Source organism: Grus americana, chromosome 3 (genome assembly GCF_028858705.1).
Source record: "Grus americana isolate bGruAme1 chromosome 3, bGruAme1.mat, whole genome shotgun sequence".
NCBI lineage: Eukaryota > Metazoa > Chordata > Aves > Gruiformes > Gruidae > Grus > Grus americana.
The window spans coordinates 50247277-50265531 of NC_072854.1; the positions used below are offsets into that span (position 1 = coordinate 50247277).

Here is an 18255-nt window from a genome sequence, read left to right on the forward strand (position 1 = left end):
GCCCCAGGTGGGTACCCAAACCCATACCACCATGGACAATGCTGCGCACACACCGGCTGAACGGGGCTGAATTAGCCCCTAGGTTTTGCGTTCTCTTCAGGGAAATTGCTTTTACCTTCACGTATCTTGCTGTTGTGGTTTAAATATACATTCATAGGCATAAAAGTGGCTGTACTGCTAATGTGCGGATAGGCTGTAACGCTGCCCAGGAATATTTGTCCTTAATATTTTACAAGCATTCGTCCTTAGTATTTTATGGTCCACGCTTTTAAACACCACAAGCTAGAAATCATTGACAAACGCAAATTCAGTTGCCAGAACTCCTCGGGGATGGCCAAGCTGTGATACAAATCGCAGGCGACAAGCAAGTTGTTTGGAAAATGTGAGCGCGCGGGCAGAAGCGGTAAGGTGCTATAAATGGCACTAGTGTGGCACTCAGCCGGTCCGTGAAGCGTCGTTTGCGCCGAGCGGCCGGGGCGGCTGCGCAGGGAGCGCGGCCTTGGGGCGGGCGCGGCCAGTTCTGCCTCCTCTGCTCGCCGCCCCGCTCCCCAGGGGCTGCCTCACAGCCTGCGGCTCGGTTTGGGGGGCAAGGGAAGGGAGAGGAGTCGGGGACCCCCCCTGGCACGGCTCGCCCAGCACCGGCCGAGGCCCAGCTCCTCGGAAGGACGGCGGCCGTTGCCCTGAGGGCCGGCGGGACTCCATTTCCCAGTGCGCCCCGCGCCCCCGCCGGAGAGGTCGGGCCGGGAAGATGGCGGCGCCCGTGTCGCCCTTGGTTACTGTGCGCTGCTTGCTGCGGGCTTCGGCGCGGCGCGCTGCTCGTCTGCTGCCGGCGCGGGCCGTCGCCCTGCGGAGAGGTCAGTACCGCCGCCGGAGGGGGCTCGTCGGTCCCGCACTCTGTCCTGCCCGCAGCCGGGCGCGGGGAGGATGAGAGACAGCCTGCTGGGGCACCGCGCAGGCAGGCAGGGCACAGTGAAGCGGCTGCGGGAGCCGGTACATCCCGCCGCGCCACGGGTCTCCCCTCCGGGCCGAGGGGAGGGGGCTTGCCGGTGGTGGGCGGGCCGGCGTGCCCCGTCCGTGTCCTCATATTCCCCCCGCCAGGGCAGGCCGGGGCGGTCTCTCCGTCGAGGGGCCCCGCGTCCCTGGGCGGCGCGGCTGGGGGATGGCGCCGGGAGTCGGGCCCGGCCCCCTGGAGCGGCAGGGGATCCGTGGACGGCCCCGCGACTTCCCGAGTTAACGATGCCGCTTTCCCCTAGTAAATGGGGCTTAGGTCCGCTGCGGCTGCATCGGGAGCTCGACGGACGGCGAGTGCGGTAGTGCCTGCAAAGCTTTGATGTTGCTTTAGGCTGTCGCAGGGACTTTTTTCCCCATAAGGCTCCTCTGACGTATAAAGCAGGGATCTACCTGGCAGCGTTACTAAAAAAGTCGGTGTAATACACAAATTTATGGGGAACTAGGTTTTGTTAGCTTGAGGCTTAGGTTAGAAGCAGAAGTCCTTTTCTTTAGTGCGAGCTATTCGTTCTCTGCCGCTCTGACAAAAGTGTGGGAATTCACTTGAGTTCAGATGGGTCCCAGAGGTCTGAAAGTGAGTCAGCAGATCTAGGAGGATTGGTAAATGTTCGCATAGACACATTATATCGTGATTGTACAACGTTGTACTTCCTAAGGAAAACAGACAGCACTACAATTAGTACTATAGTTGCGTATATTTTATTTGATATCAGTCTAACACTTTATGTAGATTGTTTTTTATAACCAACGTATTACCACTTAAAAAAAGTTGTCAGAGAAAATCCCGTAGCTTTAGGCACAGTTCTTCAGCTTCCATGTTAAAGGGAAGGTAGTCCTTACACATGTTATTTGAGGACATCTGTAGGGGTGGGCAGCCATCATTGTATTGATTTATAATCTTGTTTTTATGATCACTGGTTTATAGTCTTATTTGGTTTTGTGATTTGCTTTCCAAATGTTTATACCTTTTCCTTAATTACTAGACTTCACAAGTACTATTTGAGTAAAGTTATAATTTCACTGATAAACTTTTCTGTTTTTTTCTACTTTTATCTGTAGGTCAGATTGTTAAGTCTTATTTCAGAATAATGTCACAGGCACGTATGCAAAAAAGCAGAATTTTAGTTCCAACTCATATGTTTCTCTACAAGCTTAAATACTGCTTCATATACTGCCCGAATGAATGGATTGCAGGAAGGATAAATGGGCTTCAGTGATTCATCTAAGGTCATATAATGAGACAAAGATGGGAGGACAGTCCAAGTCCTTGTTCTTCTATCTTAGCTGCAACCTACCTCTTCTGATTTGAACTGCTCATTTCAGCAGGTGTATTTTTTTTCATTTGTTTTGTATGATACTGGCCTAACGTTTTCAATTTGTGTAGATAACTTAGCTTCTTTCCCTCACTCCCCCCATATGGTTGGTTGGACTTTGCTTTTCTAAGCACATTTTTAAGCATTGAAAAGTAAATAATTGTTTCAGGTGGCCTCCTCTCCCATTCTTCTCATTAAGCATTGTAAAATATTTTGAAAGAAACAATTCTTTGGTGGTGTTGTAGGACTATAAATGTATTTTCTGCTTTATAACTAACACAAGATCTCTTTCCTGAGAAGCTTACATGTCAAGGCATCGTTCTTCAGCATGTTTACGCCTGTGTTTAACTTCAGTGCATGTGCTTAACTCATCCGAATCCTTGTACACCATGGGGCAGTTTGCCTGTTTGATTTTGCAAAACTTGCACATATATTTAATAAAAGATGAGACAAGAACGTTGTTATTATCTGCAAGTACTAGCATGCAAAAAATCAGCTTTTCTGATCTTTTGCTACCTTCACTCCCATTCTCCTGCAAGAAAGTAACCTTTGGAGCCAAAGACTGTACCAGTGCCCTTCCCCATCACTGTGGCAATCTAAGAAGGAAAGATTTTGCAGCAGTTCTGTTATCAGCTTAATGATGAGTTTAGCGAGGTCTCAGCTATCACCGTCTGCCTGTTGATAAAAGTGCCCTCTAACTTCAGAGTCATCTGTCATGGCAGCTGTGTTTCATAGGCAATTTTAGCAGCTTTACATTAAGGGTTTGAGGGTTTGAAGCAGTTTGGCTTCATTGTGACCCAAATTAATATTCTGAACTTCAGGCTTGGCTTAGTGAAAACAGAACAGTTTTTAAACGTTGCTTTCAATTACCTTCTCCCACCCTGCTACAAATTCCAATGTTTGTGAAAACCTCTCAAGGCAGAATTCTGCCTGCAGAGCAGTAATGAAACAGATGTGATTCCTGTATGTTGCCTTAACACTGCTTTAGCAGAAGCTGTTCCAGCGTCTTGATTGTGACTGTCAGCAGAGGTGGCAGTTGGGTGATTTTGGGGTCATTAACTCTGTTGCAGTTGTAACCTCCATGAGTTTGGTTTAGATGCAGTTCTCGAGCAACTATTAGTTGGAAATACTTTTTATCTTTAAGATAAGTATTAATTAACCATTACAGCAAAATGTCATAGGAAATGGTTAATTCTCCATCTTTTACATCTTCAGAATATATTTTCTTCAAAATATGCTGTAATCAAACACAATTCTTGAGCGTAGCTCAGGGGTAATTAGATAATTTTATCTTCCCTTACACTTAGAAGGGTCAGTGTTGTCAATGTTGTCTTCCAGCCTTAATCTCTACGAATGAAAACTATGTCTGATGATTCCTGTGTGGGAGTGGTTTGAAGCATACATACAGCACAAGGGTTAAAGGTGATTTTTTTTTTTCATCATCAGTCCCCTGAAGTGTTTGTTTCAACTTTGTTTCCAGAATTAATAATCCACATGTACTGTATGTGAGTGACCCTCTAGTGAGATGAATATTGTAATCTGAAGCATGACTTACCTTTTGCAATAAAAGGAGTTCAGTTCCATTTGTTTGATCTTTGCTGCTTTAGCTAGGTATTATCTATCTCTCATGGTTTTTCTTTTTTATCCCATTAAAGTTCTACTATTCTAATTATGTGTTTAAAAGATGTTTAGTTTGAGGGCAGTAAGAGATCTTGCAGACCAAATGGGAATTCATCTGTGGAAGTACAATACTTTTTCTCTCCCAGGAGTGAATAATCATCTTAAATGCACGTGAAATCTTTTTACATTACTTGAAAATTCACAGATTAATGAATTCAAAGATGTCAATTTCTGCAGTTGTGAAAAGATAGCAAAGATGAAATTCCTGTCAGAGAAGTCTAGGTTCTTTTTCTAGGCCCTGAAATACAGGGGAAGCAAGGATTTTTGTCATGGGAATTCTCTTCTGACAGATTTTAGACATCACAGTTCAAAACCTTACATAATGAAATCCAACTCCTAGGAAAAAAATAAGGATTACAAGGGTGAGTGGTGTTTCCCTCAGTTACCCTTCTGTGCTCTCAACCTTCTGGCTGCTGTCAAGATCAGTTTTTGATATGCCACAACCTAGCTTCCATTTCAGATTGTTTTCTTACATAAATAACTCTAGTGCCTGCCTCAGCACTTTCATAAGCTGTGTCATTGAAACTCGCCTACCTTTTTCCTCTGTCATCTCAGACATCAGTTCTAAGTAGCAGTAGGAAAACTTGACAACATACTGATTAGTTTTTCAGTTTGCTGCTCTCTTCCAGAGCAGAAGGTCCCTGGAGTTAAGAATACTTCTTATATTTTGATGTAGGCACTTATCTTTGCAGTGGTAAATTAATACCAGGTTACTGAAGGTGTCTTAAGTTCCCCACTTAAAGGAAATTTTTATAATTTCAGATTGGCATTTTCTTTAGGCCAGTTTTGGGTTGGTTTTTTTTTTTTTTCTTTAGTGAGTTTTTCCCTTCAGATTTCTCCAAGGCAGGACTTTTTTGTCTGGATCACAGTAGGTCTTTGCTGCAGCTTAGTCTGTGATCCTTGGATTGGCAAACAGAAAGGCAAATGCAAGCAGCTTGAAATAATTTTATGGCTTGAAATAAAGCGAGATTACACTTAAATGTGTGTTTTAGGAACAGGAATTTACTAAAAAGTTGCAACTTAGTGGCAATTCTTAAAGAAGCAGTTAATGTCAGGCTAAATGTGATAACATCCAACACTGTCATGCACCCTGGAAGTGGGAAAAATGGGTAATGGATAAAAACATGTCTGTAGTTTTACATTGTTTTTTGTGAATAATGAATTGATGCTGTGCTTTACTATAGCTGTATCTAGGACACTACAGAGATAGAAGATGCTTTTTCCGTGTGTGACACTTAAAGATTTTGGAAGGGAACTAGTGAAAATTGAGTAACAGTTTATGTGATAAAAAGATTGGATAATGAAACAAGAAGAGATAAATGAAACCCATCTTTTGCACTATGGAAGAGAAAGCTTCAGGACTATGATTAATGCATTGAATCATATGTGATTCCTTTTCTAACAGTAGTTTCCTTAATGTAAAATCATGACGGTAATTGCCTGGTATTCCTTTGCTGTGTATTAATATTTCTAAAGTTTCCTTTTCTTTATCAATCCAGGAATAGATTACTATAGAAACATAGTTGTGTGAATGATTTTGTAATCTATCTCACAAAATTAAAATTAGAAGGGAAGACCCACCTTTTTTTTTTTTTTTTTCTGTCTCTTAGGATAGTTTATCACTTGAACAGCTGTCTTCTATCGATTTGCCTCTAAACCCCCTATACACTTTTCTGTTTTAAAGAGCTTATGCCTTTGTTTTCCAGCCACAAGTTTGAGTTTGTCATTTACCAGTTACTGAGTGTCTCCTGGTAGTGTATTATAGTGTATCCCCATCGTTTGAATCCCAGTGTTCAATATTATTTTAGGAGAACAGTGAAGTAATTTGTCCCATGACACCCTCTGTCATCACTTGCACATACTGTCCATCTCTGTCATCTATTAATGACGAAGTATTTTCTTCCACTCCCAGAATGGTTAGCTGAAGGTACGTGTAATCTGAGACAAAAAAATACGCTTCTGAGCAGTCCTACTGGTGTGCTTTGTCCATGGCCAGGAAGGCCATGAGCCACAAACCCTTTCTTATCCCTAAATCAGCTTCCCCCCCTGCCCCCCAATCCTATGGTAAGCAGTAGGAACTGACAGCTTTATAGGTCTAATGGTGTAACGGTGCACTGGCTGTCCATCACATTGGAGCTTACAGAGCCATCAAGCTCTGCGTGTTGCGAAGGCACAGATAGTTCAGAGGTACAGATTGCAGGACTGAGGTTGACTTTATATGAGAGTGGATTGGTTGAAAACAAGATGAAAAAACTTCGAGAGATCATCTGTGTGTTTCCACCCTTCCCCTTGGAAGCAGGTCAGGTATGGCTGACCTGTTCCTGACATATTTTTTTCAAATTCATTTTTAAAATTCACTCCCCATCAATGTAAGTTTTACAACTTCTAGACTATTAATTGATTTCACTGCCTTAATTACAGTTATTAAGGTAACTGTATAAGTACAGTTTATTTCCTTTTCTCAGTACCCAGTATGTATTTGGAGACACCTGTGCGCTTTTCTTTAGTCTTCTCTAAAGATTTTACTCAAATTTTTGCAATAACAAACTTCAAACTCTTTATGTGATCTCTTTAGCTAAGGATGAACTAATTTTAATTCATAGCGGTAACTCAATTCCTTCAGGGCAGGAGAATTTGGTGTAATTATTTGCTGCAGATATAAACAGTAACTACCTTGCTTTGGAGAGACTAAGGTGTTACTTGCAATAAAGAAACATAATTTGATCTAATTGTTCAGTTTTATCCTTCTCTATATTCATTTTATGTTTCTTACAACAATTTAAAACTCTTCTTGTGCCTCTTACAAATTCTCCGTGTGTTGTGACCCATGGTTTAACAAATAGTCCTTTAAATAATCTTCTCCTCTCCCACTTAGTTCATATCGCTCATGAAATATGATGTGAAAATTGAAAAGTGTGTTCCAGGGCAGACTTTACCATTATTGAATAGAGCAGGGTTTATTCATGTCTGCTTATATTGCCCCTCATAGCATAGAATCATAGAATGTTTAGGGTTGGAAGGGAACTTAAAGATCATCTAGTTTCAACCCCTGTGCCATGGGCAGGGACACCCTCCACTAGGTATATACATTGGAGTACTTGTGGGGTTTTTATTTTATTTTATGGTTTTTCTGCAATAGTGTTATGATAGTGTCTCATTGTCAGTTTGTGATCCAGTGAAGCCCCTGGATCCTTTTCTGCAGAGCTGCTTTTTAGCTGGTCATTCCCCATCTCTTAAGTTCAGTTATTTATTTCCCCTCAGCACCATGCTTTGCCCCTGTTGAATTGCATCCTATTTATATGAGATTCTTTGTCTGGTTTGTCAGCATTGCCTTCCACAGTGTGTGCGGCGTCCTCCTGACTTGCCGTTACCTGCGTTCCCAGTCCATCTACTTTATTTTGCCATATACAGATCATGTATGGAAATTCTGAGTTGCACCAAGATGAACTGCTGAGCCCTCTCTGAAACTGCAAATACGCACCTATTTTAACTGTAGTTAAATTAATTTTTCTAGCTGTTTTTGTACCTGCTCAAAAGTAATTTCATTTGCAACGTTCCTACTTTATATATGAATGCTATGTGACCCAATGACAACAATGTTACTGCAATTAAGATGGTTTTCCTCTACCCACCAAGAATGTTATCTGATCAGAGAGGAAATCTTGATCTCACACTGTGAGAAACTGGTGTTGCCTTTTATTTGTTATCTCGTCTAGTACTTTATTAAAAAAAAACACCCAACAAAACCTGCTTGTACTTGTTCCACTATTTTTGAGTACTTGAAGTTGTGTTGACTGACCTATGAATTTCTGGATTTTCCTTTATCTCCTTTTTAAAGACAAAAATTGTTTCATTTTCCTAGTGTTTTGGAACCTCACCTGCCTTCAGTGAGGCCTCCAAGAAAATTGTTGGAGGCCATTGTGTTGCTTAGGAAACTTACCTAAAGCATTTAAGGATGAATTTCCTTAGATCTTACAATGTTCGAAATTTCTGACTATGTAGTCTATGATATAAGTTTTTCCTATTCTAATCTATTTCTTTTATCATTGCTACAAATTGTGTTACTCATGATTATACTTAACCTCTTGAATGACAGCAGAAGCAAAGAAGATATTAAGCACCTTTTCAGTGTATCCCATTGTTAACTTTCTGATCTTACTGATTTTGCAAACCTTCTTTGTAATCCTGTATGTTGTTTCCTTTCCTAGTTATATCTCATTTTATGTCTAACAATTTTGACAACTCTTTTTTTTTTTTTTTTTGTTTTTAAACAGAATTCCTGCTTGGTCATGGCCCTGGCTCTTCTAGGCAGAAGATAATGCCAGCAGAGCAGCCTGTGCATTGCAGGGCTTCACAGCTATTGCCTCAATTGGTGTGGTCTTTGACTCTTTCAACTTGCTTACAGAACTCCTGTTTTGCTCTCCTGTTTGCTGGCTTTAAATTTGTTCTGTCTAGTTTAGCCCACCTCTCTCCAAAGGATTAATCTACTCGGAGAAATGCACTTGATGGAATTTTCAAATGTTTTTGTCCCGATCTGGGGGTGGGGGTGGAGAAATGGGTCAAAACGTCCCTTGCAACAGCTCATCCAAATCTTACCAACTCTCCAACTGGTCTTTTTAGTGTGTGTGTGTGTGTTAAATATATATATAAAAAAATAAATGTTAAGACATAGTACTAAAGATGTTTACTAATGAAGTTAGAAGTTGATTTAATGAAAAATGGGCTAACATACTCTAGTGGTTGTATAGGTAAGTAATGTATGTATGTCTTTGCGTAAACTGTTCAGAAGGTCTGTTGTTTATGAATAGAACAGTATGCTTTTCAAAACTTTTCTATTAATAATCTGCTTTTCATTTTACAGCGTACACAGCTCAGGCAGATGAGAAGACAGTCCCTGGTACTCCTACAGATGCTAACGCCAGAGCCTTATTGGTTTGCAGTGGACCTCTAGAACATTATGACTTTCTGATTAAGCAAGAAGAGCTGAAGAATGATGAGCAGCAAAGAAGAGTTGTGCAGCACCTGCAGAAGTTACACGAGAGCCTTAAAGGCTACAGCATCAGTTCAAAAAATCTTCTTTCAAAGGTGAGGTTTATAATGATAAAAATTTTTTTTTGCATTTATGTTTGCTTATAAGAATGTGCTTAAAAATATATAAACTTCTATCATTAACATGAGTCTTATTTCTGAAGCTGGGTCTGTACAGATAGATCATTGTTTGTGTTAGAATCTCTGTTCTTTCTTTTTTGGGTTTATAAAATTCCAGTGGCATTCTAGAAGCAACAAAATTCAATATTATTGAAATAATTCTATAAGAAAATCTGATATGATTTTGGTTGTGTCCACTGCTGCCTTTCCCAAAATGTCATTTGGCTATAGGAGAGAGGGGCCTAGACCAGGTTTTAACTCTCAAGTGCTGGTATAACATATGTATGTTTGGGTTACACATACCAAGTGCTCATGTTTTGTGTTCTAACAACTCTTCCATGAATATAAGTGAAATTAGCCAACAGAGTCTAAATAATCCAAGCTGAATAATTTACGTTTGAAAAACATTGTAATATAGATCAGACATGACTTTCTAAAAAAACAAAAGTAGTGCATTCTTTCCAGTGTTGTTAGTTAGCTGAGGTAAGGAAAGAAGGCAGAGGTGTGATGTGCACCCCAGTTGTGGTTTTGGGTGTATTACAGCTCCTTTTCAAAGTATTAACAAAAATTCAGACATATTGCTGTTGCACAGTGCCTTGGCAACCATAGTGCCTTAGCATTAGTAGTGTTAATAGCTTGCTGTTGTAGCTCTGTAGCTTTTCCCTGAAGCTGTTGACACAGTGTTTTCCAGAGCCTTTGCAGCAGTATTTTTCATGTCTTGTTCTCATGCTGTTATTCTCAGATTGTTGCTCTTGTGGCCTTGCACCTGCAAATCTTGATAATGTTGTTATGGCAGGTTCTCATGGGAAGTAACTGGAACTTGTGTGAGAATCCCCTCTCAGCTTTCCTTGCCTCTTGTTTTGTACATTTGAGTTTATATCCTAGAAAACCAAACACAGTGCCCAGCAAAGTAGATAATAGTAATTTAAATTCTTGGTAAACATTAGGCAATCATAGTTGTGCACAGAAACTGAACAACCAGTGAATATGCTTCATTTGCACCTGATTAACATACTCCAATCAGCACAAATAGTCATAAACGTGTGTGTGTGGGGGGGAAACAACAACAATAGGGCATTTGACTGAGTCTGATGATAAAAGTATAGTGCTGGGAAAACAGCATGGCAAAATATACATTGCTATCATCATCTTCACTTTGCCTGCCTGTGCTGGAGACACATCTCCGTACACCTAAGAGGGGATGTCTGGAAGCTGTCACTGTTCCTCAGAACCAACCACTGCATGTTCTCATTTTTCTTTCTCTCTTTCTCTTGTACTACTTTTGGTTTTATTTTTTGTCAGAAGTAACTTTCACATTTACAGTCAGTGTATGCCATCAGCTGCAGACTCTGCTAATAAATCTCCACATCAGCCTTTCTCAGCATCTGTTCTGCAACGCACCTCATCTCATGGGCATAAATCTAAATATCTAATTCTGTTGGACTTGTTACCTAACTGTATAGTTCCCATCACAACCCCAAATTCTCCTGTTACTTGGCACAAATACTGCATTTTGTTTGCATGGCAAGCCTAAACGATATACCGTGAGATCAGGGGAGCCAAAGCCTACAGGTCTCATGTGCCTCTAAATGTCATGCAGTCATCTGCCCTTTAGGCACCAAATGACAAGTTACCACTCCAAGGCTCTTGCGATGTATATTGACTTCAAGGCATTACAAAAAGAGAGGAGAGAACATTGGCATGAGAACAAGTATTATACCTGTAAAGGGGCTGTGTTGTACTTGTAAATGTGCCTGTTTCAAGCAGACAAGTATAGCATGTGCCCCAACACCCTGCACTCTGCTTGCTTATCAAACTGTCTCCAACATCCCTTGAATGCTTTAAACTCATTCGTAGCTGGAGATTTTATATTTGCTTTGCTTGACTGGAAATACTGTAAATGCCTTCCTGCCTCCTGATGAAAGCAAGCAGACTAGATACCTAGGAAGGAGCTCTTTTTTTTTTTTTTTTTTTTTTTTTTTTGAGCTACAGTGGGAAGAAACCTGAATGGGAAATAATTCATGGAGCAGAATTCAGACACTCTGGAAGGAAATACACAAGAGTGGGGATGTGCAGGAATTAAAGTGCTAAGGCAAGATGGATCCTAGAGGGCAATGAGCGTGTCTTTGGAAGTTCTGTTCTGAAAGCAGTTAAGCTAGCTTTAAACAGGGGCTTTGGCTGCATGATCCCCTGAGGTCCCTGCCAACCTAAATCATTCCATGGTTCTGACTCTAATGTGGGAATTATACCCCAAAACATTGTTTGGCTCCATTTTTACCTGCTGGTGAGTCAGCTCATCACATTACTCAGCTTTTTACTTTTGGTATTTCTGTAATTAGAATCTATTAATAATATAGAAACAGTGTAAAATGACAGATATAGTCTGAAAAGTATATGTTTATGGCATTTAAAACCATTTATTTATATTGTATGTGGGTGTGTGCCTGGGGATCCACGTTGTCTTGATGCCTTTGTAGGCTAACTCCTGAGTCTAAACCAGTCTCCTGATTCAATTTGGGCAAGTACCAAGTAAAAAATAGAAATTTCCTCTTTCAAAAATGGTTATTGCTTATCTTTGGTATCCAAAGCAATATGGCAGTGTGCCTGAAAGAGCATGTAAGCGTAAGGAATTGAAGCTTACTTCTCTTAAGCGTAATCTAGTAGGCCAGATTTTTGTGTCTTCAGGATGCTCAATGTGAAAAGTTCGGTTTGTTTTGTGGTTTTTTTGTGAGTTGTTTTTTTTTGGTTTTGTTTTTTTTTAAAATCTGTCTGGGCTTCACTTTAAGTCTTGGTGTTGGTCTCATAATCTTTTAAATTGCCTATCTCAAAATTGTTTTTAGACACCATACCTGGACTGTTAAAGATTCGCTCAAAAGGAAGCCAGTTATCTGGCTTTTTCCTACATTATCTTTTGGACATTCTGCCAGACTCTTATTAATTTTCATTATTTAGAAAATATGGTGAAGGCGTTGGTCCTGCTGTCAAACCTGAGGATCAGTAGGCTAAAGCATCTTGATCTTTTCTGGTAAACTGTTTTGGACATTTGGATATTCTGTTCTAAAAGCACTGCCTTTGAGAATAGTTTTGAGAGCTGACTTGTGTTAACTGGAGTGCCCTGAATCATTATAGTTGTTAGAGCAGGTGTCTTGTAATGGCTTTGTAGATCAAGCATTATGTGGGTTTGTTATTTACTGTTTCTTTGATTGGGAAGCATGAATAGGGAGGAAAGTCTCTATTGCAGAGAACAAATACTAATCTTATTCTATTTAGGAAATTGTGATGCTACTTTGTCCCTGTATAACAGAGCTAATGGCAGTAAAGCCAGTCTGACACTTTCTTAAAAGGAAAAAGTCAAATGCCATTTTTTAGGTTGAGAATGTAGTTTTCACTAGTTCCTTTAAAGCACTCCTTTCTCTCATTTAACATTGCTTCAATTCCATGCTTTAATTTTAAACTAGCTTTTTAAAATTGTTGCATGGCTTGCTGGTACCTGGGAACTAATGCTGCAGTCAGTGAGAAGCAGCTGTAGAATTACTTGCTATTGGGGAAAGTGTTGTTGCAGTTTGAGGGTGTTTTTCTAGAGCTTGATATCTCTGTGGAAATCTTAAGAAGATCGATAACCAGGTTGAGCACTATGGTGCTGCGCCATACATCAAAACTCCAGAAAGGAGGAGAGCAGTGAGTTTTGTGTAAATCTGTTAAAGCCTGCTAGCTTGGGTAATTAAATCAGATCATGATTCATGATGGCGAAGAAGTCACATCTTTGTTTCTATTCTGCTGTCTCTGAGGAAGTTATTCACCAGTTCAAACAAAGCTCCTTTTGAGATAAAATGAAGCCAAATAAAGTATGGTTTAAATTCTAGTGCAGGCCAGGTTTTGCTTCAGTAAAGTTGTAATTAACATCCTTAATGAAGGTTTTCCCCAGAATAAGAGTCACAACTGTGAATAGGTAGTTGATAAGAAGATCATAGCCGTTAAGCACTGTACCGGCTGTAGACAGTGGCATTGTATGCTTGTCATACATCCGCATCTGTTGAGGAGTTTTCTAAGTAAAGAAAACATGTTTTTCTATGATGGACTTTCAGGGTAGGGATGCTGTTGTAGGTTCGGTTCAGTTTTGAAGAGTAGAACAAAGGCTTTTCGTGCCAAGAAGAGGTGGTGAGTACTGCTCTCTGGAATTGGCCTAGATTTAATAGGATTTTTGTAGGCTTATGAGCGGAAGGAGTTCATGTAGCTAGTAGAAGGTGTCTCCAGGAAGTACTAATGATAAAGGACACAGGTAAATCCTGTATTCATGAATAGCTCATAGGCACTCTCCTGGTACTTTGTAACTTTGAATATGCTATGAAGTAAAAGATAAACCTTATACTATAGATGTTAACAATTGTTTTTATGATAAAACGATTGGCATTGGTTTTGCTTAACGTTTTGTACTTAATGGGTTTTAATAGATGTAAATGAAACAAATTGATGTATTTTAAATTACTTAAGGACTTTCTGGAAATAAGTCAAACACTTTAATCAGTTACACATAATAGTTTTAGATTGACTTTTTGCTTTTTCAAGAGGTTTCTAGCAACTTGACTAACCTACTTCTAGTATGAAATCTCCTGTGTTAAAAAGAATCTACTGGCAGCTTTTTAGAAATAAAAAATAGTGGTGCACGGCATTTCAAGCATGCTCATTTTTCCTGGCTGTGTCACTGAAGAGAATGTGGTTGAGAGGTTGCAGTGAAGAAAAGCGGGGAGAGCGGGAGAGAGAAGCATCTCTCTGTCAGCCTTTCCTGTGGTCTGTTATTCCTTATTTTATTGCCTGATTTCTTCTGTGATAGAATTGCAGAAGCCTCTTCTAAAATAACAGATATTCCAGAAATGGAAACTTCTTGCACTTTTGAACCATTACAAGAATTGTCTGCTTTCTTTTTAATTTTGTTCTTCATTTGTCACTTTTTATCTAAATAGTTTTATTGACTGAAATATAGTAAAAGTAGAATTAGGGAACAAATATTTATGTCAGATGCAATAGAAGCATTTCAGTGTTTATCTGAGACTTGTATTACCTCACAGGCCAAAGCTTTCTGAAATAAGTAGTTTGTGGAAGGAGACACGACACCAGCCATTTCCTTTATGATAATAAAACTATGTATTTTTTTTTTTATGATGTAGGTTTTTTGGAGCTTAGAATGAATTTGAGGGAGAAAAACAATTAGTCTTGCTGCAAACCAAGTAGGCCTCTGTTTTTCAAAATTATTACTCAAATTTGAACAATGACTTTCATCTTCAACTTGGTGAAAGCATGGCCTTGTATGTTGAGATATTTTCAGATCCTCTGAATTGAAGTTCAAGGCCATAGGAGTTTGCATAGACGTTTCAGATCTCTAGCTTTTCAAAATAATACCAATTGGGACATCTTAAGAGTTGTTGAGTTGCTGTACTAATGACATGAAATAAGCTCAATTATAAGTGAGGTCATGTTTTGAAAAGAGGTATGAACAATAGTAAACACCATTCAAGACCTTGAAAATGTCTTCAGCTACAACAGCAACCAAAAAGGAAGTCTGAAAGAGTAGGAGAAAGAGGTAGTTTTGTTAGTGTTTAAAAGAAAATCTGCTTGTCTCTTGAATTTTGCATATTTTAATTAACCACCTTAGTATTGACATGTATTTTCACCTAAAAGTTTCTCAAATCACTGTGTAAATATTCCCAGGGAATGAGTTGCTTGCTTCTGGTGTCTGAGGCAGGGAGTATGGGAGAAGGTGGGAAGATGTTGCACATAATTAAGGATATTTAAGAAAGAATAGGAAATTGTCAGAATGAAGGAGATGTTTTGGCCGATATAGTTCTTTAGATGAGATGGAGTATTGGTTGATTCTACCACATCAGTTTTTTCTTTTTTGTTTAAACTTCACTTTAATCAAAGCAAGGCATGCAGTTTTGAAATAGAAATGTGTAAAACATTTTGATAGTAGAGAAGAGAATTCTGTAAATCTGAGGACACAAATGTGTGTGTCTTCTTGTGGAATTGTAAATATTTTAGCTTATGAAAGATTTTCAAAGAGAAGTCTCTAAGTCAACTGATCTGTAACAGGAAAAAAGGCTCCTGCTGTAGCATGTTCTGATGGTAATGAAACTCAGTGAAGCACTTCAGTTATGCTTTCTTAAATCATTGGAAAGAATGTTATGCGAGTTAAGAAACTTGGAGGATTCAAGGGATTTGACATATTTGTGGTGATACCCTCATCTGAAAGGATGTGGCGGGCATTCAAAACATGGATTTAAAGATTTCTAAATTCTCCCCTGCAAACTCAGATATTGAGCATCCCTTAATATCTTTGGCTTTGTGTGTTTTAAATGCTAGCTAGCTTTAACAACCTTCAATCTTATTGTTGCAAAAGTAAATTTGTTTTCGAGTGGTTGAACATGGTTATACTGAGACTCCAAATATACCTCAGGATAATATGGAAGTAAGGGACGAGAAGCTCAGTCATTTAGTTTGTCTTCCTACATCTCCCACTTCTCTCCCTTCCCTCTCCGAAATAAACAAGACCACACTTATTTTAGGGTAATTGGAGGATGTTCTGCATTAGATTTTGCCTCTCCTTGTTCTTTTGGAGTGTGTGTTTCAACAGAACCAAGATCAGTCTTCTGCTTTCTTTGCCTTCACACACCACTGACTTTCTTGACTGCTTGCTGTGCTCTAAATTGAACCAACAGCATTGATTGGATTTTATCATAAATCCTAGTGGAAGTTGTTCTTTTTCTTACTCAACTTTGAGACTTCAGAAGATGCATGAGAATAATTAAAAAAAAAAAAGTACAAAAAAATCTGGTTTATGATCATGCAGAATAGATTGAGACCAGTAGGATTGAGTTTCAGTATTAAGAGTCTACTGATCGAGTTCACTTTTTATAAATAAAATGTTAAAAAAACCCCAACCAACCCAAGAATATAAAAATAAAGTCTTAGTGTTATACAATACCTGACAGGATTGAGAAAATGAGTCTCCTAATAGTGTCAGTAGTGTAACTTCTGACAGAAGTATATATAAAATATTTCCTATAAACTTCTTTAATTGCTCAAAGAGGATAAGAGTTTTTCTGGCATTCAATTTACTTCTAGAGATGGTCAGCTTCAGCAAATGTGTTTGGATCTGCCACAGCATCCATTCATATTTTTTAGCAATTAGATATCACTCAAAAATTGCTGTTTTTGCAAAATAATTAACTCAATTTTTAAATCAACTCCAAGTTGACTTAGTCTTTTATGGAGTCAAAGCCATTACATTTGTTTCCTTTAGCAAAAAAACCCAACGCAAAACCGAACCCCTTTTTCTGTAACATGTTTTCTAGAAATGGTAAGTATTGGAGTGAGAATAAAATATGCTTAAAAAGATGAACTTCAAGATGGTTATAAACACTTAATAAACACAATGAAAAAATGGCATAAAAATATAGGCATTACTACTTGTTCTGGTTTTATAACCTTTACGAAGACAGGTAAAGCAGTACTTGAAATACTGATTTGTTTTTCTAGCTTTCTGTTATTCCTTGTGAAACTGCAAATCACATTAATACAACCTTCTTATGTAATAAATTTAACATGATAGTCTTATCTTGTTGAAATGACTGTTGTTAGTCTCAAATTAAAAACAAAAAAAATTCTTATGAATGTCTCTTTCATTTGGATTTTTTCTGTTTCTCCTTTCTTCGCTGTGTAACTTTGAGCATGAGTAGTTTTAATGAGTTCAAGCTCTTAAAAAGTACACACTGAAAAATGTTCATCAATTGAATTGCCTTGCAGTGCTTTAAAGCACTAGCAAATAGTTGCAGCCTTGTCTATTAATGAAACAGCTTCAGAACATCTGAAACCCTGTTCAGCCCCAGATTGATGGTACAAATTTTTGATTATCCTATTAATATAGCTCTAAATTAAATCTATAAGTGGGTCTTATATAAGAGCTATGCTTGCATATTTTCTGAATAAACTGGTACTATAGACCTGAGATATTATCTTTCTATCTTTTGGTCATATACTTTCTTTCATATTTAATTAGTGTTTTGCTGCTGACTCCCCCATTTCTTTAACATGGCACTGCATTTTGAAAAGCGCTTCAGATTCGAGTTGTTTAGCAATTACTCAGCTCCAAATGAGACCACAGGATTGCAATTTTAGTTTTCCTCTGTGTTGGCTCAGCTCATAGATCTCAAAGCGGAGCACTTCGCAGAACAATATTTGGTTATTTCAGTGTTTTTGTGGATTGTCAATTCAGTTTCGTGGGTTTCAAATTTTGGTAAGATTTCCAGGTTTTTAGAAATTGTTTCCTTTTAGAATTATACTTGGAAGTGGCTATGCACAATAATAGGGGTGAGGGGCAGAAACTGTTTCAAATTGTAAGTCAAGTTGTTATTGCAAGTTTTTCCATAAAAATATATATTTGACTAAAATAGAATAAACCATCAGGTGTGATAACATATGTCCTGAGTAATATTAAGAAATTAAAAATTCTTAAGCAGTATTAATTCAAGATAAACATAACTCACTTCAGAAAATTAATAAGGCACACTTTGAAAATAACCTTTTTTATATATATATACACACAGACATACACACGCACACACATATGTGTAAATACGTACATATTTTTACTGTGACTGTTGGTTTTGATCATGTTTAAATCAGAGATGATTCTGTATTTAAGATTCACAGTGGAGAGAAAGGAGACCTACAATGCTCACTGGCTTTGCAATACTGATCTTCTAAATCCTAATTGTTTATATGTTAAACAGAGCTGCTTTAATAGGTATATAGTGTATCTATGTATGAATACTACATTACTGCTTAATTTTATATCCTTTTTTCATAGGGCTGTTTGTTGAAATGGCTTAATGAGGAAGAGGATTTGTTTTGATGATGATAGATTGGGAAACGCTTAATCATTTTATATGTATTCTTGTGAAAAGGCGAGTGTGTTAGAACTGGCAATGGGGATATTTTCACAATGATATTAAAAAAAGTCCGAACCCCGCATGTGTGTTTGGCCTCTTTTGTAGAATTTTCACAAATAACAACATTAAGATTGCTTACCAATTCTGAGCTAATGATTTAT

At 38.6% G+C, this 18255-nt stretch overlaps 1 protein-coding gene across 10 annotated transcripts in view; it reads left to right on the plus strand.

Annotated features, from left to right (window-relative positions):
• Positions 1-416: 416 nt before the first annotated feature.
• Positions 417-18255, plus strand: part of AFG1L (AFG1 like ATPase) — a 69091-nt gene continuing 51252 nt past the window's right edge. For 9 of the 10 annotated variants that reach the window (XR_008576472.1, XR_008576473.1, XM_054821052.1 and 6 more), the window contains exons 1-2: positions 417-854; positions 8863-9086. Coding sequence is in view for 8 of the 10 variants with exons in the window: in XM_054821052.1 (XP_054677027.1) it covers positions 749-854; positions 8863-9086 (330 nt within the window). In the remaining 2 variants the exon portion in view is untranslated. The remainder of the gene's footprint in view (positions 855-8862; positions 9087-18255) is intronic. The other variant, XM_054821053.1, reaches the window with a different exon arrangement.